Source organism: Saccopteryx leptura, chromosome 1 (genome assembly GCF_036850995.1).
Source record: "Saccopteryx leptura isolate mSacLep1 chromosome 1, mSacLep1_pri_phased_curated, whole genome shotgun sequence".
Lineage (NCBI taxonomy): Eukaryota > Metazoa > Chordata > Mammalia > Chiroptera > Emballonuridae > Saccopteryx > Saccopteryx leptura.
This window is the reverse complement of record NC_089503.1, coordinates 6,356,692-6,383,955: the sequence shown is the minus strand read 5'-3', so window position 1 is coordinate 6,383,955 and position 27,264 is coordinate 6,356,692. Positions and strand designations below refer to the sequence as shown.

General features: G+C 41.4%; 1 protein-coding gene across 6 annotated transcripts in view; it reads left to right on the top strand.

The window, feature by feature from the left end:
- KDM2A (lysine demethylase 2A) overlaps positions 1-27,264 on the top strand; it is a 111,107-nt gene that overhangs the window by 62,413 nt on the left and 21,430 nt on the right. For all 6 annotated transcript variants that reach the window (XM_066344782.1, XM_066344791.1, XM_066344737.1 and 3 more), the window contains 7 exons: positions 6,422-6,600; positions 13,087-13,193; positions 13,551-13,644; positions 14,814-14,967; positions 16,265-16,380; positions 19,670-19,796; positions 22,467-22,861. In XM_066344782.1, coding sequence (XP_066200879.1) covers positions 6,422-6,600; positions 13,087-13,193; positions 13,551-13,644; positions 14,814-14,967; positions 16,265-16,380; positions 19,670-19,796; positions 22,467-22,861 — 1,172 coding nt within the window. The remainder of the gene's footprint in view (positions 1-6,421; positions 6,601-13,086; positions 13,194-13,550; positions 13,645-14,813; positions 14,968-16,264; positions 16,381-19,669; positions 19,797-22,466; positions 22,862-27,264) is intronic.

Genomic DNA, 27,264 nt, shown 5'->3' with positions numbered 1-27,264 from the left:
TGGTGGGCATGCCGGGTGGATCCCGGTCGGGTGCATGCAGGAGTCTGTCTGACTGCCTCCCCGTTTCCAGGTTCAGAAAAATACAAAATTAGGAAAAAGAAGCAAGTTAGAACACTCTAGTTAAAGAAGAAAACTTCCTGGGGTCAGTGAAGGTTCAGGCCAGTTTTCTGTAGACCATTGTTGTTCAGTGAGATACACCAGGATCCTTAGGAATTCAGAGATGGTCACTCATCTCTATATGATAAGGCAGTAATGTAGATGAAAATCTTTTTGAAATATTTCCAACTGGACATGAAACGAAAGGAGGTTTCTAATGCTTTCCTCCTGCCAATACAGTTTGCTCTATGCTGAAGCCCCACTGCCATCTCTTGCTTTGGAAAGTCAATATTGCAGTACTACCTCTTGGCCACTTGAGGGCGCTTTTTAGACAGCTGGGTAACTCCTGTTTATCCAAGAGATGAAAGTCGAAGATAACCCAGGTAGTGGAAAGTTCTCTTATTCCCTGTATTTTCTACTCACTGTTTCAATTTTAATTCCAGCCATCTGCCTGTCACTAGGTATTTTCTAGTACCTAGCACATTCTCTGGAGTATAGTAGGTGCTTAGTAAATCTATTGAATAATTATAATGCTTTTGTACTCTTCCCAAGGTAGAGAGAGCTCTCTCAGGGGGCCTCAGAAAATCCTACTTGACTACTTGTCTGTACTTGTATGTAGGACAACTCAGAAAAATATAGTAAATATATGAAATCTGTTGTATGATAAAAATGCTACAAACACCATTTATTTGCCATGGATAAGAAATTTACTTGTTTTTTAAAAAACCCAAATGCTGGCATTGTCCAGAAAAATTGAACAGATTTATTTATAATTGTTATAAAGTTAAACTGGTGAAAGTTTTTGTGTTTTTTTTTTAATTTATTTCTTACAGAGACAGAGTCAGAGTGAGGGATAGACAGGGACAGACAGGAACGGAGAGATGAGAAGCATCAATCATTAGTTTTTCATTGTGCGTTGCAACACCTTAGTTGTTCATTGATTGCTTTCTCATATGTGCCTTGACCGCCGACCTTCAGCAGACCAAGTAACCCCTTGCTGGAGCCAGCGACCTTGGGTCCAAGCTGGTGGGCTTTGTCAAACCAGATGAGCCTGCACTCAAGCTGGTGACCTCGGGGTCTCAAACCTGGGTCCTCTGCATCCCAGTCAACGCTCTATCCACTGCGCCTGGTCAGGCTGGTGAAAGTTTTTTTTGTTTGTTTTTGTATTTTTCCAAAGCTGGAAATGGGGAGGCAGTCAGACAGACTCCCGCATGCGCCCGACCGGGATCCACCTGGCATGCCCACCAGGGGGCAATGCTCTGCCCATCTGGGGCATCGCTCTGCTGCAATCAGAGCCATTCTAGCGCCTGAGGCAGAGGCCACAGAGCCATCCTCAGCGCCCGGGCCAACTTTGCTTCAGTAGAGCCTTGGCTGTGGGAGGGGAAGAGAGAGACAGAGAGGAAGAAGAGGGGGAGGGGTGGAGAAGCAGATGGGCACTTCTCCTGTGTGCCCTGGCCGGGAATCGAACCTGGGACTCCTGCACGCCAGGCTGACGCTCTACCACTGAACCAACTGGCCAGGGCCGCTGGTGAAAGTTTTTCATTGATTTTTTTTTTTTTTTTTTACAGGGACAGAGAGAGAGTCAGAGAGAGGGATAGATAGGGACAGACAGACAGGAATGGAGAGAGATGAGAAGCATCAATCATCAGTTTCTTGTTGCGAGACCTTAGTTGTTCATTGATTGCTTTCTCATATGTGCCTTGACCGTGGGCCTTCAGCAGACTCAAGCCAGCAACCTTGGGTCCAAGCTGGTGAGCTTTCTTTACTCAAGCCAGATGAGCTCGTGCTCAAGCTGGCGACCTCGAGGTCTCAAACCTGGGTCTCCGCATCCCAGTCCGACGCTCTATCCACTGTGCCACTGCCTGGTCAGGCTGGTGAAAGTTTTTTATTGAAACATTTGACTTCGTGAATGCCTTATGTTCCTGCATTTATGTTTTAAAAATTACCCACAAATGAAAATGGAAAAACCTGCCAATAATTGATTTCTGTCCCCTAGTTTCCACTTGCAGGCCTATACTTAGGAAGATGGGGGTTTTTTTCCTCCCCTTGGATAGCTAATGGTTGTCAAAATGCAGTGAACAAACCATTGCTGATTACAATAATCCATGATCATTCTCTTTGCTGTGTTTAATCCAATCTTTTTTCCTACATAAACTGGAATGTTACACTACCAATGTCAGTTCATGTCTCAAAACAGAAGAAAACCACTCTGTCATGTAAACTTTATGTGATGGGATATATTGGTTGAGAGTATGGACTCAAACAAAAGTGTCCGGGTTTAATTCTAGCTCTACAAACCCCAGCTGTGTGACCGTGGATCAGTTGCTCAAGTGTGGAGTAGAACAGTTTCCCACACATAGTCATGCTTGGTACATGTTAACTATTCCTATGTCATTATTTTATCTAAGGGCTCTGGTATATATACACAGAGTATACTAAGTGCTGTGGTAACCTTGGCAGAGTGGAACTGTTTTTGCTGTGATCTACGTTCTTAAAGAAAAGCATTCACTGTTATTTTTATTGTAAAATACAGATAATATAAAATTGGCCATTGTAATAATTTTAAAGCATACACCTCAGTGTAGCAGTAAGCATATTCACAGGATGCATAGTTATCACTAATATCTAATTCTAGAACTTTTTTTCTCATCCACATAGGAATTCCTTACTCATTGAGTTGTCACTCCTTGTTTCCTCCTTTCCTCAGACCCTTGCTACCACTGATCTTCCTGTCTCTGTGGGTTTGCCTATTCTGGACATTGCATAGATATGGAATCACAAAATATGTAACCTTTTGTGTCCGGCTTCTTTCACTTAGTATAACATTCTAGAGATTTCTGTTGTAGCATGTAATAGTACTTAATTTTTGTGGTGGAATAATATTCCATTGTGAGGGTATACCACATTCGTTAATCCACTCGTCAATGGACGTTATTTCCACCTTTACGGCTATTGTGCCTAGAGCTGCTGTGAACATTAATGTAGAAATTTTTGTTTGAATGCCTGAGTTCAATTCTTTTGACTGTATACCTAGCAGTGGAATTGCTGGGTTACATGGTCATCCTGTGTTTAACTTAATGAGGAACCACAAGCTGTTTTTCATCGCAGCTGTGCCATTTTGCATTCCTTGCAGGAAAGTCTGAGGATTTCAGTTTCTCTGTATCCTGGCCAGCACTTAACTATTTTCCTTTTTTTAATTGTAATTATGGCCATCCCAGTGGGAGTGAAGTAGTATTTCAAGTCATTTGAAATATATATGATCTAGCATTTGCTTTTTCTTTTAAAATATAAAGGGTTGGCCCTGGCCGGTTGGCTCAGTGGTAGAGCGTCGGCCTGGCATGCAGGGGTCCCGGGTTCAATTCCCGGCCAGGGCACACAGGAGAAGCGCCCATCTGCTTCTCCACCCCTCCCCCTCTCCTTCCTCTCTGTCTCTCTTCCCCTCCCGCAGCCGAGGCTCCATTGGAGCAAAGAAGGCCCGGGCGCTGGGGATGGCTCCTTGGCCTCTGCCCCAGGCGCTAGAGTGGCTCTGGTCGCGACAGAGCGATGCCCCAGAGGGGCAGAGCGTCGCCCCCTGGTGGGCGTGCCGGGTGGATCCTGGTCCGGCGCATGCGGGAGTCTGTCTGACTGTCTCTCCCCGTTTCTAGCTTCAGAAAAATACAAAAAATAAATAAATAAATAAATAAATATATATATATATATATAAAGGGTAGTTTGGTCCATTGCCTTATATTATGTTAAATTTTTATGTGTATTCTGCCATGTCTACTTTACTGTGGCTATATTCTTGTCCTCTTGCCTGTTATCTTTTTTTTTTTTAACCTTTGTAGATTTTTTCTTTTTTTTTTACAGAGACAGAGTGAGAGTCAGAGAGAGGGATAGATAGGGACAGACAGACAGGAACGCAGAGAGATGAGAGGCATCAATCATCAGTTTTTTGTTGTGTCACTTTAGTTGTTCATTGATTGCTTTCTCATATGTGCCTTGACTGGCGGGCTACAGCAGACCGAGTGACCCCTTGCTCAAGCTTGCCTGTTATCTTTTATCTCTTAACTAGTCAGGCGTCCCCAAACTGCGGCCCCCTGAGGCCATTTATCCGCCCGCCCCCGCCCCCCCCCCCCCCGCACTTCCGGAAGGGGCACCTCTTTCATTGGTGGTCAGTGAGAGGAGCACTGTATGTGGCAGCCCTCCAATGGTCTGAGGGACAGTGAACTGGCCCCCTGTGTAAAAAGTTTGGGGACCCCTGAACTAGACTATAAACTCCTTGAAGGCCGGGGACAAGGTTCTAATACTACTTTGTATATGCTAAGGCCAGGTCTATATAGGAGGTATTTGTTAGTTTCTTGCAAGTTGAACAATATTCTTAATATTCCAACAGTAGCTTTTTATTCTTTCTTCCTTCCTTGACAACCATTTTCTAACTTCTTAGTTGTGCTGCTTTTCCATATCTTCTCATGCTATTGCCTCTGGTTAGAATTCTCTCTGTTGAATCATTCTTGACAAAAATCTATTCTTCAGGGCCAAACTCAGTGACACTTCCTCCCTTTTTTTAAAAAAATTGTTATTTTTATGAATTTTAGAAAGAAACATTGATATGTTGCTTTATTTATTTATGCATTCATTGTTTTTATTGTTTGTTTTTTAAAGGAGAGAGGGAATGAGAGAGAGACAGATAGGAAGAGAGCAAGATGAGAAGCATCAACTTGTAGTTGTGGCATGTTAGTTGTTTATTGATTGCTTCTCATACATGCCTTGACCAGAGGGCTTCATCCGAGCCAGTGATTCCATGCTCAAGCCAGATGAGCCCACACTCAAGCTGGCAACCTTGGTGTTTCAAACCTGAGACCTCAGAGTCCCATGTCACGCTCTATTCATTGCACCACCACCGCTGGTCAGGCTCATTGGTTGATTCTTGTATGTGCCCTGACCAGGGTTTGAACCTCAACCTTGGCATATTGTGACGACACTAACCGACTGGGCTACCTGACCAGGGCCTGTTTTTTGTTTGTTTTAATAAATTTTCTTTTATTTTTAATTGAGCACCTACTTTGTGTTAAACATTTTACTTCTTTGACTAAATTCTCACAAAAGCCCACAAGGTGATATTATTCCCAAGTTACAGATGATATTAAGGTTCAGAGCAGTTAAATAACTTGCCCAAATAGTATTAGAGCTGAGATTTGCAATTAGATCTCTTTGGCTCCAAAACTATTGTTTTCTCCCCCTACTATTTTATGCTACCTGTTGTAGTATTCTGCCGGATGCTCTGTTTCATAGGTTCTGTTTCAACCATATAATTATTATGGTTGGTTGAGAATCTGATATAGATAGATCTTTATGTCCGTTGTGGTATTTTTTTCATTTAGTAAATATTTGTGAAATGCATGAAAAGGGAGTTTTGGGGGTTTTTCTTTTAAGATTTTACTTATTGATTTCAGAGCGGGGAAAGAGAAAGGGTTAGAAGCAAGAAGCATCAACATGTAGTAGTTATTTCTCATATGTGCCTTGACCAGGCAAGCGCAGAATTTTGAACCAGTGACCTCAGTGTTCCAGATTAACTTTTTATCCACTGCGCCACCACAGGTTGGGCATAAAGGGAGTTTTATATTAGAAATACTTGACAAGTTTGGAAAATAACCCTTTTAAACAAAAGAGTAAACAGATTCACATTTAATCTACATAGTACTCACTAAATAGTGGGTCTTTTATTCCGTTTGTGGGATAGATTAGGTTCTGTTTCAAACCTGCATCAGAGTAGTAGATAGCTCAGTGGATGGCATACTGACTCTAGAATTGGGCTGCTGTGTTCTTGTCTGGCTTTGTCTTTCAAGTTACCTGTCACCTGTTTTCTCCTCTCTGAAATGGAGATTACTACTTAGCATTTAGAGTCATTAGGATTGAGTATGATTCAATACCTGACCATATAATAAACGTACCATAGGGAGTGATATTTTTTATATATATTTTTTAAAGATTTTATTTATTGATTTTAGAAGGGGAGGAGGAGTAGGAAGCATCAACTCATAGTAGTTGCTTCTTGTATGTGCTTTGACTAGGAAAGCCTGGGATTTCAAACCAACAGTTTCATTCTAGGTTGATGTTTTATCCACTGTGCCACCACAGGCTAGTGTGATTTTTTTTTTTTAATATTAACCATTGTCTGTGATTTTATTTTTGTTGATTATCTCAATTCACAACTATCTCCTTGTCTATTACTGAATACCCTAAATAAAGATAGATTGTTCCCTTTCACTTGTATTTTATATTTTTAATATATTTATGGATATCAGTGGCTCGGTAGACGTGACCAATGCATCTTTCCTGGCAGGGAGTCGTCGCATGGTGGACGTCATGGATGTGAACACACAGAAAGGCATTGAAATGACTATGGCTCAGTGGACACGTTATTATGAGACCCCAGAGGAGGAGCGAGAAAAACTCTACAATGTCATCAGCCTTGAGTTTAGCCACACCAGGCTGGAGAACATGGTGCAGAGGCCTTCCACGGTTAGTCTAGCCATTTCCACATTGTCATTGTTACCAAGAGGGTTGTTTATTTACTAGGAGAATTTATTACTTTTTGTACATACTAAGATGAAGATAAAAATGAACAAGACAATTTGATAAGAATAACGTATTTTTTGATGGTTCATTTTTTTCCAAAATCATTAATTTCTGAAATTGTAGGGAGGGGTTGTTCTTATTTACATCACTGCAAACTTAATTTAGGAACATTGGCCTTTGCACATAGTGAAGAATAATCTTAAATTCATTCTTATAAGTACTGTTAATAGGAAGTTTGCCTAATAAATTTCTGTCCTATTAAGTTTGTGTTTGCTGAGAAAGTTGGGAGGAAAGAGGAAACTGGTTTAGAGCCAAGTGATTGTTTTATGAAATGATTTCGAGTAGATTCTATTGAATGACTAGCAGCAATAAATTGACACCTGCCTTTTAAGGGAAAGTTGTTTTCCATCCTTAGCCCTCCTGAAGGTAGATGCTGATTTTACCCATTTCTTGGCAAAGTAGTGACTGTCTGCAAGACATTCAGAAAACTTACTTCCCTGAGGGGGATTGGTTTCACTTTTGAAATCTACTTAGTCAGTTTTGAGAGCTTGTTTGGGGGTTCTAGCAGGGAGCACAGCTACTCGTATACCCTTGACCTAAGAACGGTCCTCTCCTCTATCGGGGAAGGTCATCCTCTTCGCCCGAGCACACAGCTTCGGGGGGGACGCATATGGAGCAGTGAGAGGGGAAGGGGACACCCGCCTAGCCAGCCATGTCAGCCGAATCAACCCTGGTGATCAGTGGAGTGACAGGTGTCATAGCCTGATTGTCCTTGGATCCTACCTAATCATTTTTGGGCTGATTTTATTAATTTCTGACTCGGAACTCACTTTTTGTCAAATATTCCACCTGAAATAGCAGAACTTGGAATTTACTAATTATTTTTTTAAAGTCAAGGTCTTAGTGTTTTATCCATCTCCATTTAAATTAACTTAATTATGTCCTTTAATTTCCAAAATTGAAATAGCGTAATTGCTTTATATCATTATGCACGTGTGTGTATACATACACACTTTTAGCTTACTAGTAAGTTACATCGTATTATATCATTTTCCAACGGGAAAATGTTCACAGTTATTTCATTAATATCTGAAGAGCTAGTATAATTTTTTTGTTATTGCATGTTACCAAAGATGCTGTAACTAAATACAGGATTTCTCATTAAGAAAACTGTTCCACCCTAGGATGACAAAAAGTCCTTTTTATAGTAATTATTATTTGTTTGGTCATATAGAAATAAAAACAGGAAATATAGGTGGTCAGAATTTAGCTTTGTTAATAGCCAAACATGATTTTAATAAAGAATTCAGTGAGGGGGATGTAATAATTGCGATAACTGCCTGGCCAGGCGGTGGTGCAGTGGATGGAACATCGGATGTGGAGGACCCAGGTTCAAGACCCCAAGGTCACCAGCTTGAGCGCAGGCGCATCTAGTTTGAGCAAAGCTCACCAGCTTGAGCCCAGGGTCGCTGACTCAAGCAAGGGGTCACTCAGTCTGCTGAGCCCCCCGGTCAAGACACATATGATAAATCAATCAATGAACAACTAAGGAGCTGCGACGAAGAATTGATGTTTCTCATCTCCCTTCCTGTCTTTCTGTCCCTATCTGTCCCTCTCTCTGACTCTTCGTCTCTGCCACAAAAAAAATAATAATAATAATTGAAATAACTTTAAAAAAATTTTTATTTATTGATTTTAATGAGAGAAGGGAGGGGGGGGAGAGAGAGAGAGAAAGAGAGAGAGAGAGAGAGGAACCTCAATCTGTTCCTATATGTGCGCCCTGACCAGAGATCAAGCCAGTAACCTCTGCGCTTCAGATCGATGCTCCAACCAACTGAGCTATCCGGCCAGGGCATAATAACATGTTTTATAAATAAATGTGTTCCTCAGCATTTTTAGAATTTCAATTTTAAAATAATATGATTGTGCTTATAAAATGAAAACTTGATCTGGTCATACATTTCCTTTCTTAAAATGCAGAAATGTATATTCATACATGAAGCCTTCTTTGTAGCATCCTTAATTTATTCATTTTTGTCCGTAGTTTTAATGATAAGAAACACTGATAAATAATTATTTTATAAAAGTTAGAAGAGCCCTGGCCGGTTGGCTCAGCTGTAGAGCGTCGGCCTGGCGTGCAGGGGACCCGGGTTCGATTCCCAGCCAGGGCACATAGGAGAAGCGCCCATTTGCTTCTCCACCCCTCCTCTTCTCCTTCCTCTCTGTCTCTCTCTTCCCCTCCCGCAGCCAAGGCTCCATTGGAGCAAAGAAGGCCCGGGCGCTGGGGATGGCTCCTTGGCCTCTGCCCCAGGCGCTAGAGTGGCTCTGGTCGCGGCAGAGCAACGCCCCGGAGGGGCAGAGCATCGCCCCCTGGTGGGCAGAGCATCGCCCCTGGTGGGCGTGCCGGGTGGTTCCCGGTTGGGCGCATGCAGGAGTCTGTCTGACTGTCTCTCCCCGTTTCCAGCTTCAGAAAAATACAAAGAAAAAAAAAAGTTAGAAGAGGCCCTGGCCGGTTGGCTCAGTGGTAGAGCGTCGGTCTGGTGTGCGGAAGTCCCGGGTTCAATTCCCGGCCAGAGCACACAGGAGAAGCGCCCATCTGCTTTTCCACCCCTCCCCCTCTCCTTCCTCTCTGTCTCTCTCTTCCCCTCCCACAGCCAAGGCTCCATTGGAGCAAAGATGACCCGGGCACTGGAGATGGCTTCATGGCCTCTGCCTCAGGCGCTAGAGTGGCTCTGGTCGCAACAGAGTGACGCCCTGGATGGGCAGAGCATCACCCCCGGTGGGCTTGCCGAGTGGATCCCGGTCGGGCGCATGCGGGAGTCTGTCTGACTGCCTCCCCGTTTCCAGCTTCAGAAAAATACAAAAAAAAAAAAAAAGAAGAAAAAAAAAAATTAGAAGAATACCATTAAATGGAGGAGTAGAATCTATGGTAGACTCAGAAATAGAAAATTTTCTAGAGGACAAAGAACAATGCACAAGAATCTAAAAGATGGCCAGAAAACTTGAGTAAGCTATTTATTACCAAGATTACCTCCTAAAAGCAAGCAGGCTTTCTCTGACCTTTCTATGTAGGCAGTAACATGCTTATTCTACTGGGGTACTATTTATTTATTTACTGTTTTTCCCCTCACAGTGTATCTCCATTTATGTAGATCTTTTCTAATATATCTCAATAATGCTTTTTTAAAATCAATTTTACTGAGGTACAATTGACATACAATAAAATGTACACATTTTGTGTTTCAGTGAGTTTTATTCATTCATTCATATAATCTTTTACATAAACTAGATAATCTCCTGTTCACTATGAATCCTCACACTTTCAGAGTTCGAGGGCCTACCGCAGGCTAAGCAGTGTGCTAGGTGCTAGAGCGTTACTGTGGAAAATAAGATCGTCCTTTTCCTCAGAATGCTTAGAGTCTATGGGAAAGGAAGACCAGAACATAGGCATTTACATATAAACTTCAGTATGGTAAGTGCTTCAAAAGTAAATAAACAGAGTGTTGTAAGAGCCAATAAGAAGGACCCAGGTAACCTAAACTGGAGGAGAATGGTGGAAGCTCTTTAGAGAAAATGCTGCCTAAACTTGACATGGAGGAAAATAATGATGCAAAGAGAAGGAAGATTAGAATTTCTGACAGGAGGAATAGAACGTGTAAAAGTCGGTGCAGGGAAAGTAAGGTGGACAACTTTAAGTGCCCACTGTGGGTGCTAGCATGGAGTGGGAGTCTCTGGCGAAAGGAGAGATCCTTACTGCTGTCATTCCAGCAATAACAGAATGAGATAAAAATTAGCAACAGTTACAGTATGCAGATTTGTTTGGTGATGGGGAAATTAGTGTATGGAAGGCCATGAGCTGTTTTTTTGCATGGTGTCAGAATAGATTAGGTCCTAGGTATTGGATTTCTTGCCAGTTTGGCCGTGTATTGGTGCAGAATAGGTAGAGACTGGTGATGACCCCCATTGGACTTGCTCTTAAATGGATAAGGCCATTTAACAAAAAGCCTATCCACAGCCTAAAGATTAAGCTAAAAGAGAAGTATGAACACATTACCACAATATCCTCTCGGTAGTCAGATGATACCTAATAGTAACAAATAAAGGGAGGCCAAGATGAGTGACTTATTGCTGCAGTCAGGCCGAGTAATTCAGCTTTCTCTGAATGAGCACTTGATAAAAAGCCACTCATGTTTCTAACTTTCCCTGTGCCCCATCCAGACACAAGAACTTACAGTATATAGAGAAAGTACAATTATTCATTATTTTGATAAAGACTTTCCAAAGGAGATAGTACCAGGAGATGGGGAGATGCTGGCCACCACATTAAGAGGACAGAAAGTAGATTTTGATTGAAGGGAAGAATGGAATCTTTCGGCCCTGGCTGGTTGGCTCAGTGGTAGAGTGTCGGCCTGGCGTGCAGAAGTCCCGGGTTCGATTCCCGGCCAGGGCACACAGGAGAAGCTCCCATCTACTTCTCCACCCTTCCCCCTCTCCTTCCTCTCTGTCTCTCTCTTCCCCTCCCGCAGCCGAGGCTCTATTGGAGCAAAAGATGGCCCGGGCGCTGGGGATGGCTCCTTGGCCTATGCCCCAGGCGCTAGAGTGGCTCTGGTCTCGACAGAGCGATGCCCCGGAGGGGCAGAGCGTCGCCCCCTGGTGGGCATGCCGGGTGGATCCCGGTCGGGCGCATGCGGGAGTCTGTCTGTCTGTCTATCCCCGTCTCCTGCTTCAGAAAAATACAAAAAAAAAAAAAAGAATGTTCTAGGCACAGTTCTTAACTAATTAAAATTGTCAGCTCCCAGTGCAGAAGTTCTTTGAAATAGAGCAGCAAGTTAACTGTCATAGTTGCTCCTCATTTCGCTTGTTTCAGCTTGCATGTCATTGGTGATCCCTTCCACATACTCTCGCACAGTTTATATATCTGGGTGTCTACCGCACACTTACCTCATATCTTTTGCATAGATTGTATGCATTTGTCTAGAATATATATTATATATCAAACATATATATGTTGTCATTAAGCTTATTAAATACATGTATTTACAGGCATAAATTAGGTAGGTATTTGCAATGTCATTACTATGCTGCATTTGTGGTTATTTGGCTCACACTGTTTTTTAATCAACCTGAGACTGTTTCTTAAGAGTTCAGTGCTTGGGTGCAGACATTTGAAGGTACAGGATATGTTACAATTCGGTGTGAAGTAATTAAATAAGTGCATATTGCTTTCACTTGTCATTTCTTTTGGCACATTATTTCAGATTCCTAAACTCTGATATTATTACTGTATTTCAAAAAATTTTAACATATGTTTACATGTAATCCTTACAACATCCCCTTGAGGTAATTACTCTCGTTTTACTGATGAATTCTAGGGGCTCACGTATGGTCGTGAGAAAACATGACAGACCTGGAACTTCTGATTGCAACTATGGAGATTCAGTAGCACGTTGCTCATGCAAGGCTACAAGTCCCTACTGGGTTCCTTTCCCCTTCCCCTTCCCCTTCCCCTTCCCCTTCCCCCTCCCCTTCCCCCTCCCCTCCCCTTCCCTCCCCTCCCCTTCCCTTCCCTTCCCTTCCCCCCTTCCCTCCTTCCCTCCATTCTTCCATCTTTCCTTCCCTCCCTCCCTCTGTCCTTCTCTCTCCCTCCATCCCTCCCTTCCTTCCTCTATTCTTCCTTCCCTTCCTCCCTCCATTCTTCCTTCCCTTCTTCCCTCCATTCTTCCTTCCCTTCCTCCATCCATTCCTTCCTCCCTCCATCCATTCATCCCTCCTTCTGTTTCTCCCTCCATCCCTCTCTCTCTCTCCAATGCTGTATCCCTCCATCTTTCCATCCTTCCCTTCCTCCGTTCATCCCTCTCTTCCTCCATCCTTCCCTTCTTCCCTTCCTCCATCCTTCCCTTTCTTCCTCCCTTCCGCCCACCTTCCCTCCCTCCCTCCCTGCCTCCCTCCCTCCCTCCTTCCTTCCTTCCTTCCATCCATCCATCCATCCATCCATCTGCCCTCATGCCCTCCCCGTTTCCCTCTTAGTTGCTTTCACAGAGTTATAGCTTTCTGTGAGTTTATAGGTACCTTCCAGATAACACTTCTTATTGGATCAAAAATATACTGTTGATTATACCAGTACTGACACAGAAGAAGACGGCTTATTGGCTTATTTGGATACTACTGTGTCATTTAATGACTTCATTTTGATTAGTGCTATCTTTATGATCATGTTAATGCAATTAGTCTTTATTCTCATTAAATAATTATTTCTAGAATGTTTGCCTGTTGATGCTAGGATTCAGCAGCAGATTGTTTTAGTTTGCTTACAATTGTAGTCAGTCTTTTGGTGTGTGCTTTGAGAAATTCTACTTTTTTTTACTTTAAAATTCTCTTTAATCTCAACTTTTCCTTTGAAGCCTAAATGTTTCCTCTTCCTTTTTAAAGGTGGATTTCATTGACTGGGTAGACAACATGTGGCCAAGGCATTTGAAGGAAAGTCAGACTGAATCAACAAATGCCATCTTGGAGATGCAGTACCCTAAAGTGCAGAAGTAAGTGGCTTATCCTGCATTTTCCTCAGTGTGCTATGGGAGAACAAAGCGATAGCGATAGATGGTTCCTCCTTCAGGAGTCTTGCTCCGTGTCCTAAGTGTTCAAACACACGAATTCTTTAAAGAGTAATCTCTACAGCTCCAAAGGGAAGAGTATATGCAGGAGAATCATAGCCCATGATCACAGTTAAAGAAGAAAACCCATCCTGGTAATGTGATAACTTATAGCCACACTCCACTCACTGGCTAAAAGTGGATTAGGTAGAAAATAGAGTGTCCAAGGGAGAGCATGGCACTATGGGGGAAGTTTTCTTTTTCTCAATTGTGTACTAATGCTGCTGCTCTTTTTTGGGTCAGGTACTGTCTAATGAGTGTTCGAGGCTGCTATACTGACTTCCATGTCGACTTCGGTGGTACCTCTGTTTGGTATCACATCCATCAAGGGGGAAAGGTACGGTCGTAATTGTGATGGGGGTTTGTATCTGACACTGGTGATATGACTTTGCTTCAGTCCATGCATGCTTAATATGCCCTGGAAATGCATCTGTTAGGAGACGTTCATGCTCGTATTTAGAGAGAATTGAAGATTAAATTGACTTTCTTGGCTAGAGTTCAGTAGGAATTAGTATTCATCTAGGCTACTATGATCACGCCAATATTTGCACAGTACTTAGTAAACCTCAAAGTCCTGTTTGTAGATTCCCAAAGCAGAATTCTCCAGATGAAGGCAAAGAAAGTAGTTTCAAGAGGACAAGATAATTTCTCTATGTAGAAGTATAGTAAGATAGAAGGGAACACAAATTTTGGGTAGATTCACAATGAAATCAGCAAATTGGGATCCAAACCACCTTTCCCTGTATGGAGGCATCGGTCTGAAATGTGGCCAAAGGAAGCCTTTAAGACATCTGAAAATATAAAATATAGATTTTGAAAGTTTGTCCTCATTCATAAAGAACTATATCCCAGCTTATCATTGTATTTCTGACTGCGCATGAGAATGGAAACCTGGGATTAATATCAGAGATTTATAGTAATATACCCTTATTACTACCTTTTTCCCCTTCCTTAGAAGAATGCACTGTAGGGGAAAAGGAACACTGGAATGAGAACAGAGAAAGCTTTAAAGCTTTTAAAATGTGAGGTCCTAATCTAGAACAACTGTACTTCTGAATCCAAAGTCATTTTATTTACTTTGGATCCTTAAGAGATATCTAAAGTTTTAACCTTTTGGTCTTGGTTGCTGCTTTGGAACAAAGTAACCGAGGCTTATCTTTTGAAGATTTTGTACCTAACTAATGGGACTATAGAGGCCAGACACCAGGGGCAAATAAGGGACTGCCTAGGTAACAGGCCAAATGCCCCAGGTCTCTCGGAGTCTCGAGTGGGTTCCTTGTTCTAATCTACATTTAAACCCCAGGGAAACCCTAATGCTGTTTGATCAAGTGGAGGACAAAAAAAGACCTTCCTTGGGGTACTTAGAATTTCCCAATGATGTGGGCTGGGAGAATCGTTTACCTGTCTTCTACATGTTGGTCTTGATTTTGTATTTGTTTGTCAGTTGAGGGGGGTGACTGGGTCATGTCAATGGCTGTTAACAGACTGAAGTTTTTTAACTCACAGGTCTTCTGGCTCATCCCCCCTACAGTCCACAACCTGGAGCTGTACGAGAATTGGCTGCTCTCAGGGAAACAGGGAGACATCTTTCTGGGTGACCGTGTGTCAGATTGCCAGCGCATTGAGCTCAAGCAGGGCTATACCTTCGTCATTCCCTCAGGTAAGCAAGATGGGGAAAAGTCGATTCTCTACTCCAGCCACTTCTTTTGCTTAAATAAAAAGGAATTGATGGATTACTACCAAGAATGATTATGATGCTGGGGTAGGCAGAACACAAAGGTGTCCGTCCGTTCCTATCATTGAGGAGTGGATCCTGAGATTTTTTTTTAAAGTCAGTTGTTTTCCACTAAAGGTATATATCAGAATTGCCAAAGGACGTTTTTTAGCTCTATATGTTTGGGCCCCACATTAGCCCTAGAAATTCAGAATCTCTAGGGATATAAAACTTGTTCTGCAGGTGACATTGGCTCTGAAGACTTGAGAGAGTGCTAACTCAGTAATATTTCTGATCAGTTTGCTAATTCCAAAGTTAGTACTCAGAGCACAGATTTTAGAGTCACAGATGTGTAGAATTCTGACTGTGCATTTACCTGCTAATACCACTTTGGTCAAGTATGTAAACCCCTGTCTTATTTTGTTAGGAGTAAATGAAAACAGCTGTAAATTCTTTTATACTGAGCCTGGTTCACAGTAGGTACTCCAGTAAATAGAAGCAGCATTTACTAAATGTTTGTTATATGCTAAACACTTTACATCAGTGGTCCCCAAACTATGGGCATACAGCCCCCTGAGGCCATTTATCCACCTCCCCCCCCCCCCGCACTTCCGGAAGGGGCACCTCTTTCATTGGTGGTTAGTGAGAGGAGCACAGGATGCATCCACAAAGCGTGGTGTCGCTCAAGTACAGTACTACTTCTAGCGACGCCGGACGCACGCGTCGCGGCTCCGGAAGCGCGTCATAGCACTAGTTACGGCTAGCAGTGACAAATATGGAACCGGACATTGACCATCTCATTAGCCAAAAGCAGGCCCATAGTTCCCATTGAAATACTGGTCAGTTTGTTGATTTAAATTTACTTGTTCTTTATTTTAAATATTGTATTTGTTCCCATTTTGTTTTTTTACTTTAAAATAAGATATGTGCAGTGTGCATAGGGATTTGTTCATAGGTTTTTTTGTAGTTCGGCCCTCCAACAGTCTGAGGGACAGTGAACTGACCCCCTGTGTAAAAAGTTTGGGGACCCCTGCTTTACATGCATTTTATCATTTAATGCTTACCAACAACCATATCATTTATCCTGGTTTTAGGGAGGATGGTAAGGCTGCAAGAGATTAAATAACTTGGCCAACCACTAAGAGGCAGAATCAGTGTGATGTGTGAGTCTCATACTAGTGCTCTGAGAGTGCCATACTGTAACGTGTGCTTACAGCCACTCCCCTCTTTCCCTTTCTTCCAGGCTGGATTCATGCCGTGTATACTCCTACAGATACGCTAGTGTTTGGAGGCAATTTTTTGCATAGCTTCAATATCCCCATGCAGTTAAAAATATACAATATTGAAGATCGGACACGGGTAAGTAATTCTGTATAACAATTGATGTGAACAGTTTTATTCCAGTTTAACTAGATGAGAGTCATTAATAGTTTATCTCAAAACTTCAAATTTTCTTTGAGTTAAAACTCAGTGTTAACATTTTGGGAACACTGAAAGAAAAGTTTTAACAAGATCTCCATGCTTGGTTTGGGGGACTTTAATTACTTGAGGTTCTTGGTATCTTGGATTTTTATAGCTCTAGAGATGGACATTTAGTAATCTCTTGAGCCGTATTTTTCATTTTTATGTTCTTAGAATAATTTGTTGTAATGGGATTTATCAACTCAATATTCACAACTTTAAATTCACATATTTTTCTTTACTACCATTCTAACTATTGTACTTTAATATATAAATGTGTCTAGTGCCTTTCTCAACTGAGAGAAATTCTGTGAGAATTGAGCACTGTAGAAAATGAATTGTGTGTCTTATTTTCTGTTTTCCTGAGGATGGTACATAGCTGATACCATTCTAGACTTATTCATTACATGCAGTAGAAACCAGAAGGCAAGATTTGTCAAACTTTTTCTGCAAAGTACATATTTTGGGCTTTCTGAGCTATGTATCTTTTGAAAGTATTTAATTTAACTCTTCCTTATAGAATGAAATACTTAAATAAGCATGGCTCAAATAAGATAAAAATGTTATTTATGTACACTAAAATTTTATTTTCCTGTGTCACAATGCTCTTTCAGTTTTTTTTCTTTTTCCAACCATTTAAAAATGTAAAAAACACTCTTAGCTCACAGGCCTTACAAAACAGGCATCTGACCAAATCCATTAGTTGCTATTTGCTGGCTGACCCATGCCTTAGGGGTAGATAGGGCTTAATTCTTTAGCAGGCCCTAATTGGTAAGGGCTGAATTATACTGCATATGTGTAAATGGCATCAGCACTAAACAACTGAGTGCAGAGCGTTTAGGACATGTGATATTCACAGCTTGCTCTCTAGTAAGTAATAACATATATGAATAGAGGTTAGCAAATATTAGGAAATGAATCTTGGAGAAGAAATGCTGATGGTACTATACTTGAAACTTTTTGGTGGATTCGAAAATATTAAAAATTAAAAATATCAATTAGTGAAGAATTAACACCTTTTAGAAGGAATGGTTATTGACCTGTTTACTGTGAACATGGTTAGTTAACTATTCTGGTGCCAAGTTTTAAACATTTATTTTGGTTAGGAGCTGCTTATTATTTTATACACAGATTGATATTGTTGGAGTTATAGGGATTACCCTTATTAGTAGAGTTAAGAAAAGATGTGGTGCCCTGGCCAGATAGGTTGGTTGGTTGGTTAGAGAGCACTGTCTCGAAGCACAAAGGTTGCTGGTTCAATCCCTGGTCACATACAGGAACAGATTGATACCCCCCCCCTTTCTCTCTTTCCCTCTTTCCCTCCCCCTCTTCTTTTCTCTAAAAAATCAATAAAACATTCTTAAAATTAAGAAAGAGATGTGCTTTTTAAATGAATTTTATAAAAGGGAATTTCTGCTTGTTAAGAATAATGAAACTAGGAAAGATAGTAAGGAGTTTAGTTAAGTTTGAAGTTGTAATAATAGTTAAAATGTTTCGAAAGACAGAAGTTACATAATTTCAGCCTGACTGATGGTGCAGTGGATAAAGCTGATTAGGCCCAGTGGAATGGTAATCTAGATTTGTGGACATTACATTTTGGCAAACTACAAAGTGTAAAACAGGCAAGTTGAGAATTAATAGTGGGGAAAATACTCAGTTTCAGGTCCTGAGCTGGACATAGCTAGGAAGTGAGTCTCTAATCATACTGTCATAGATGGAAGAACATAATAAAAACATGTAACTTCAGCTCATGTTCTGTTTTTCCATTAGCTTCTTTGTTCCATGGCCACCTTATTCAGGGTAAAACTACACTGCTCACAGAAATTAGGAGACATTTTATCCCCTCATTCATTTTGAAATATCCCCTAATTTTTGTGAGCAGTATATATAGTAAAAGCATGAGCGCTTGGCATGCCTTTGTGTATTCTAAGAACCCTAAAACAAATTTCTCAGTTAAGTATATTTTATCTTACTCTAGTAACATTTTACTTTGTCCCAGAACTTTTTTTTTTTTTTACAGAGACAGAGAGTCAGAGAGATGGATAGATAGGGACAGACAGACAGGAACGGAGAGAGATGAGAAGCATCAATCATTAGTTTTTCGTTGTGACACCTTAGTTGTTCACTGATTGCTTTCTCATATGTGTCTTTACTGTGGGGCTACAGCAGACCGAGTAACCCCTTACTCAAGCCAGTGACCTTGGGTCCAAGCTGGTGAGCTTTGCTCAAGCCAGATGAGCCTGCGCTCAAGCTGGCAACCTCGGGGTCTTGAACCTGGATCCTCCACATCCCAGTCCAACACTCTATCCACCGCACCGCCACCCGGTCAGGCCCAGAACTTCTTTTTGATGCTTTCCTACTCAACCAAGACTGCTTCTTGGTTGTTTTGAATGGTCTTTCCAGGTACCTTTTATCTTGTGATTGTTTGCAAAGATCAGCATTATCTAGGTTGTCAGATCCTCTTAAATTCTTGCTCTAAATGCCAACCTAGTCTTGCAGGTTGACCAGAGAGTATTTTTGTGTTTTGGTTTCTTTTAAGGTTTTATATTTTGCCCTGGCCGAATGCCTCTGTTGGTTAGAGCATTGTCCCAAAGCACAGAGGTTGACAGTTTGATCCCCTCTCAGGGCACATACAGGAGCAGATTGATATTCCTATCTCTCTCTTGCTCTCTCCCTTCCTCTCTCTCTCTAAAATCAATAAAATATGTAAACATTAAAAAAGAAATTTTGCCTTGTTTGGAACATTGTCCTAAAGCACAGAGGTTGCCAATTCGATCCCTGGTTAGGGGACATATGGGGGTAGATCTGTATTCCTCTCTCTCTCTCTCTCTCTCTCTCTCTCTCTCTGTCTCCCCCTCCCTTGCTAAAAGCAATAAAATTTAAAAAAAGATTTTATTGATTTTACAGAGAGAAGAGAGAGAGGTCTGGGAGTGGAAAGTATCAACTCATAATTGCTTCACTTTTAATTGTTTATTGATTGATTGTTTATGTGCTTTGACAGGGCAAGCCCAGGGTTTTGAACTGGCGACCTCAGTGTTCCAAGTCAGTGCTTTATCTACTGCGCCACCACAGGCCAGGCTGACTAGAGAGTTTTTCCTAGGTTAATTGTTGCAGTGATTCAATTATTTTACTCTCTTTCTTTGAAAATTGTTACCAGCTTACTTTTCTCATTATTTTGCTTCTGTAGGTTCCAAATAAGTTTCGCTATCCATTCTACTATGAGATGTGTTGGTATGTGTTGGAGCGTTATGTGTACTGCATAACCAACCGCTCCCACCTAACTAAGGAATTTCAGAAAGAGTCTCTCAGCATGGGTAAGTGTTCTGCCTTCGTGAACTTTCAAGGCACCCTATAGCAGTGGCCCCCAATCTTTTTTGGGCCATGCACCGAGATAGGCGCATTCAGGGTGGTATGGCCGTAGACGCTTCCATGGACCGGTTTAATGTCAGAAAATATTTTCACGGACGGGCCTTTAGGGTGGGACGGATAAATGTATCACGTGTCCGAGACAAGCGTCAAGAGTGAGTCTTAGAGAGATGTAACAGAGGGAATCTGGTCATTTTTAAAAAATAAAACATCGTTCAGACTTAAATATAAATAAAACAAAAATAATGTAAGTTATTTATTCTTTCTCTGCGGACCGGTACCAAATGGCCCACGGACCAGTACCGGTCCGTGGCTCGGAGGTTGGGGACCACTGCCCTATAGGACTGAGGGCGAGGCAAGAATATTCAGTAGGCTGTTGCTCAGTGGTTTTGTTTTTTACTTATCTACCCTAGGAGTACCAAATTTATTAGTTGGAGTTGAACACTGTTTAACAGCTCATCTCCTACCCTAATATGAATTACTAGGGTAATTGAAGTACTCTACATCTCATCTTTGTCTGAGTTTGTTAGTACTTTGCTCTTCAAGAAAGTAATCAGTTGTCTAGTACGTTTCATTGTATGAAGAACGGCCTTTGACACAATAAAAACTAGGAATATATCATAATAATTCTTCCTATGTTATAGGTACTATAATAAGCAATTTACATGCATTAAGTTACATATCTGCCTGGTAGGTATTATTTTTATTTTACAAATAGGGACAGTAAGGTTGAAGAAGTTAAAAAACTTGTCCATGATCTTAAAATTAGTAAGTGGGAAAGCTGCAGTTCGAACCAGGTTGATAAGACTCTAAAATCTGTATTTTTTAACTTCCGTTTCCCCAAAAAAGAAATATTTTTTCGGATGTCAGGATAGTTTCAATTAATGCATTTTTAGGCTGTTCTGGAGCTCGGTAATATCCTGTGGTCACATGTTTCATGGAATGTTCAATCCAAGCAAGGTACCTTTTGCTTTAGCATAATTTATAATTCTCATTTGAAAATTAAAAGTGCTCACCCAACACATGAAAGCAGAATACAAATTTATATACAGCATGGTCCCGATTTTATTTAAAAATATATCTAATCATAATCATATACATATGCATAGAAAAAGATGGAAAGAAAATACATAAACTTTTGAGTTGTTATCAAAGGTTGAGGGAGAAAGAAATGATTTATTTGTACTTTCTTATATTTCTAAATTATTAATAGTAAACCTCTATTACTTTTTTTTTCTTTTTTCTTTTTTTTTTCTTCTCTCTCTATTACTTTCAAATAAAGACCAGTGGATATTTAAAAATTCTTCTTTCATTAAAACTGTCATTTTCCCTTTGCTTTGTTGGCTATGTTGCTAGGATTTTAATTCCAAAGCTCAATATTATGACCAAAATTTTGAACGAAACTACTTCTTAAAAATTTTTCCTTTTTAAATTAAATGTATTGGTGTGATATTGGTTACTAACATTATCTAAGTTTCTCGTGTACAATTCTGTAATACATCATCTACACACTGCATGGCGTGTTCAGCACCCTACATCTGGTCTCCATCTGTCACCGTGTATTTGAGCACCTCCACCCTCTCCATCCTCCACTCACCCCCCCCCCTCCTGTAACCATCATACTATTGTCTATGTCAAAGCTTGTTTGTTTGTTTATTGCTTTCAGTTTCATATCCTACATATGAAGGAAGTCATATAATTCTTGTCCTTTTCCATCTGACTCATTTTACTTTTCTTGGTAGTTTCAAGACCTATCCATGTTGTTGCAAATGGCAGTATTTTATCCTTTCTTGTGGCTAAGTAGTATTCTATTGTCTATATGTACCACATCTTTCTCCAGTCACCCATCAGAGGACACTTTGGTTAGGTGACTGGAGAAAGATACTTTCCATGTCTTGGCTACTGTGAATAGTGCTGCAGTGAACATAGGACTACATATATCTTTATGAATAAGTGTATTCAAATTTTTCTGGTAGATATCTAGAAAACTAACTGCTGGTAGTTCAATTCTTAATTTACAGAACTTTTTATTTATTTTTTATAGATTTCATTTATTGATTTTAGAACAAGGAGGGAGAGAGAGGGAGGAAGGGAGAAAAGAGAAAGTGAAGGGAGAAGTGGAAGCATCAACTCATAGTAGTTGCTTCCTGTATGTGCCTTGACCAGGCAAGCCCAGAGTTTCGAACCGGCAACCTCAGCGTTCCAGGTCAGATACAAAACTACTTTTTCAATATCTGTGCTTCATGCTCTCTACTTTTTCAAAATATAATGAAATCATAACCTGAAATTTGAATTTGAACTTGAACTTGAAACTAATTTACAGCCATTTTCATAGGTAACTTACTTCTAGTACACAAAATTGGGCCCTTCCCAATCTTGAAAATCCAATTAACCATTACCTACCTTATTTGTCTTACCAGCTCAGGATACTGTCAGTATTTTACCTGTACCCATGATTTTCAACAGTGGACAGACAGGTGTTGGGATAAGTAGAGACCATGTTGAAAATGTTATAACTTCATTTATAACCTGAAAGCTGCTCCCATGCTGCCTATTTCTCTCATTGATCACATGGCCAAGTGGCATGTTCTTATTGCATTTTTTTTTTCTTCCGGCAGATATGGAGTTAAATGGGTTGGAATCAGGAAATGGGGATGAGGAAGCAGTGGATCGAGAACCCCGGCGCTTAAGCAGTAGGCGCTCTGTCCTCACTAGCCCTGTAGCCAATGGAGTCAACCTAGATTATGATGGACTGGGCAAAACCTGCCGAAGTCTTCCAAGTCTGAAGAAAAGCTTGCCTGGAGATGCATCATCTGACTCTAGTCGGGGCTCCCACAATGGCCAAGTGTGGGACCCCCAGTGTAGTCCCCGAAAGGACAGGCAAGTGCATCTGACCCATTTTGAGCTTGAAGGCCTTCGCTGCCTTGTAGATAAGTTGGAGTCTCTGCCACTGCACAAGAAATGTGTCCCTACAGGGATAGAAGATGAAGACGCTCTTATTGCTGATGTAAAGGTAAGAGTTGGCTATGTTGCATGACCGCTGCTGATCTGGCTAGGGCAGTCAGTTTAAGGATTCCAAGAAAGAAAGTACAGGAATTTTGGATACTTTCTCATTTAACCAGATGGAAATTAATATGTGCTTGTGTATGTTTGTGCTACACAGTATTTCAGGTCCTAGAAAGAGGTTAAGTCCCTGTTATTACTAACATTTATATCTTCAGTTAGGGCTTAAATTTAGACTTAAAAACACAAATTTCAGGCTGACCAGGCGGTGGCGCAGTGGATAGAACGTTGGACTGGGATGCAGAGGACCCAGGTTCGAGACCCCGAGGTCGCCAGCTTGAGCGCGGGCTCATCTGGCTTGAGCAAAGCTCACCAGCTTGGACCCAAGGTCGCTGGCTTAAGCAAGGGGTTACTCGGTCTGCTGAAGGCCCGTGGTCAAGGCACATATGAGAAAGCAATCAATGAACAACTATGGTGTCGCAACAAAAAACTGATGATTTATGCTTCTCATCTTTCTCTGTTCCTGTCTGTCTGTCCCCATCTGTCCCTCTCTCTGACTCTCTCTCTGTCTCTAAAAAAAACAACAAAAAACAAAAAACAAAAATGAATAAAATCTGTTACTTTATTTTTTTATTTTTTTATTTTTTTACAGAGACAGAGAGAGTCCGTGAGAGGGATAGACAGGTACAGAGAGATGAGAAGCATCAATCACTAGTTTTTCATTGCGCATTGCGACACTTTAGTTGTTCATTGATTGCTTTCTCATATATGCTTGACCGTGGGGCTACAGCAAACCGAGTAACCCCTTGCTCTAGCTAGCGACCTTGGGTCCAAGCTGGTGAGCTTTTGCTCTAACCAGATGAGCCCGCGCTCAAGTTGGCAACCTCAGGGTCTCGAACCCGGGTCTTTCGCATCCCAGTCTGACATTCTATCCACTGCACCACCACCTGGTCAGGCAAAATCTGTTACTTTAAAAAAAACCCCACAAATTTCAGGCTGATCCTAAAATAAAGGAGAGCCTGAGATAGTGTTTGTATTAAGAAATACTACTTTAGGCCCTAGCCGGTTGGCTCAGTGGTAGAGCATCGGCCTGGCGTGCAGGAGTCCTGGGTTCGATTCCCGACCAGGGCACACAGGAGAAGTGCCCATCTGCTTCTCCACCCCTCCCCCTCTCCTTCCTCTCTGTCTCTCTCTTCCCCTCCCGCAGCCAAGGCTCCACTGGAGCAAAGTTTGCCCGGGCGCTGAGGATGGCTCTGTGGCCTCTGCCTCAGGCACTAGAATGGCTCTAATTGCGGCAGAGCGAGGCCCCAAGATGGGCAGAGCATCGCCCCCTGGTGGGCATGCTGGGTGGATCCCGGTCGGGCGCATGCAGGAGTCTGTCTGACTGCCTCCCTGTTTCCAGCTTCAGGGGAAAAAAAAAAAAGAAATACTACTTTAAATTTAAGTTACCCTCAGATAAAGAGTGGTTTGAGAACAAAAGCAGCCAATAACGATGTCTAACAGTCTTACTCCAAGCAGCAGAGTAGAAAGAAATTGTTCTAATTGAGTTATATTAGGTAGGATTAGCATAGTTTCAAATTTATCTAGTATTAAGACTTAAATATATTAGGGCAACTTCTAAGAAAAGTATCATTTTAAACATAATTCATCCAATTGCTGTATCAAGTTTCTTCATGTTGCATATCTTTATTCTTTTACAAGGGTCTCCCAGTATTAGTAATCTTCAAAGCCTTTCCCACTCCTCATGTACTGGTCTCAAATAAATGAGCTTATTTTTAATGGATCCAGATTTGAGCCTTCTAAACTATACGGAGTTCTTTTAAGTCTTTTCTCATACATAACCAGTATTATGAACACCAAAAATATATAGGGAATAATTTTTTTTTTTTTTTTTTTTTTTTTGTATTTTTCTGAAGCTGGAAACGGGGAGAGACAGTCAGACAGACTCCCGCATGCCCCCGACTGGGATCCACCCGGCACGCCCACCAGGGGCGACGCTCTGCCGCGACCAGAGCCACTCTAGCGCCTGGGGCAGAGGCCAAGGAGCCATCCCCAGCGCCCGAGCCATCTTTGCTCCAATGGAGCCTTGGCTGCGGGAGGGGAAGAGAGAGACAAAGAGGAAGGAGGGGGTGGGGGTGGAGAAGCAAATGAGCGCTTCTCCTATATGCCCTGGCCGGGAATCGAACCCCGGTCCCCCGCACACCAGGCCGACGCTCTACCGCTGAGCCAACCGGCCAGAGCAATATAGGGAATAATTTTATGTGACCTTAAGAAAAGACATGCTAAATATCTCATAGTAGGTATTTTCCCATCCCTGAATCCTGATTCAGGTTTCTCCTTGGTCACCAGTAGCCCGCTGAGGTGCTTCCTACCTCCTGCAGCCATCTCAAGGAAGAAGTCCAAGGACTGGAATAAGACTTGGACTTTTTTTCCTCTTACTTTTCTTTTTAAGATTGATGTTTTCATTTTATCTTATTGTTTATGCATCAGTGTAAAGGTAAAAATTAGGCTAAAAAGGTTCAAACCTTGTGAAGTTGGTCCTTTCCACTAGTGATAGAAACTGGACAGTTTGTTTTATAGCTTGGTTTTATAAGGTTTGTTCTAGAGGAGGCAGATGGTATTGTTGTGACTTGTATTTAGGGGAGGAAATGACAGAGTTCCAGGTAGGTGAGGTCCTGTTTCTATAATGATTAATGTACAGCAAAACAAACTTAGCCACTCTTCCAGACTCACAAACTAGATCCCAAATTCACTTCCATCCTTGAGTAAGCAAAGAACACAAGTTTTATTTATTTATTTTTTCCATTGTAATAGGACACTTATAATTATATTTTCTGGAGACTTTGAGTGTACCATTTTTCTTTTTTTTCTATAGAAGTGTCTTTTTTTTTTTAATGTAGCAAGCTATCATGAATACATGTGGGAAAAATAAAATTATGACTTTGGGGATTAACTTGTATAATTGCCTTTAAGAACTGTAAGAAGAAAGCTTTCTAAGTTTATATTTCACTAACATTTTTTTGGCCTGGGTATCTGTATTTCTAATTTATGAAAGAGAAAAATATCTTTTCATTTCTAAGGGATGGCTATAGGTGAATTTGACTCTTTTATATCCAGTCGTAGGAAGCCATATTGTAATTCACTAATTATTTATACAAGGTCAAGAGTCATGAAGGAAATACTCAGACTCCCTTAACTAGGGTAAAGAAGAATATTTAAGAAGGCAATGTAGTAGGGGGAAATGTAGAAGATTTAGGCTAAATATTAAAGAGATCGGGCCCTGGCCAGTTGGCTCAGTGAATAGAGCACTGTCCTGGCATGTGGATATCCCAGGTTTGATTGCCAGTCAGGCACACATGAGAAGTGACCATCTGCTTCTCTTCTCCTTCCTCTCCCCCTTCTGTCTCTCTTTCCCTCTAGCAGCCAGTGGTTCAGCTGGTTCGAGGATTGGCCCCAGGCATTGAAGATAGCTCAGTTGGTCCAAGCATCGGCCTCAGGCGCTAATGATAGCTCGATTGATTCAAGCATCGGCCCCAGACGGGTTGCTGGGTAGATCCTGGTTTGGGCACATGTGGTAGTCTGTCTCTTTATCTTCCTATCACTTAAAAATATATATATTAAGCAGGTTAAAAGGAGGCCACCAGAAGGAAATGATTTCAGAAGAGACATCTAAAGAGGACTCTTAGCATTATGACAGTGTCTGGAGAGAATGTCCTTGTTTCTCAGGAATCATGAAAAACATGGCTGCCGTTGCTGGCTAAGATAGAGTGCTATGAAGACCAGAGCAGGAGGAATGAGTGGCCAGGAGGATGACTGCATTGGTTGACAGTGTTTAAATTCTCCCTGCAGGGCCTCTCCACACCTTTTCTTATTTACTGAATACCATTGTCAAAATGCAGCTGATGCCAGGAGACAACAAACAGAAATAGATCCCAGCTCTGCATGTATTTTCACTTAAGGTCAAATGGATTAATTATTCCTACATTTGACTAGTTATGTTTAATCTGAGCTTCAGATAATTGTGAGTTTAGAGCTTGAATCCTTTGGAAATCTGAGCATCAGTTGGAAGAAAAAAAGCATTGGATTGGGTAGGTGCCGAATCACTGCACAACTGGAGACTGCAGTGCTAGAAAACTCAGTGTTTGTAGCACAGAAAGCTATACTGCAGTGGAGGACCAGAGCGAGCTTCGTTACCCTTCCTGCAGGGAAAGGAATTGTTTCTTGTAGCCTGTGTGGCTCTCACAGTGGTGAGAGGAAAAGGGGTAAGATGCACTGTTCATAAACATATTCTCTGGAAGAAATGTCAGATTTAGTTATGTGGTAAAAGGGCTTTGAAGACTCCAAAATGTTAAGTTCTACAGTGTTGAAGAGAAAATCATAAAATACAGAGTTGGAAGGGGCTTAGATGAAAAA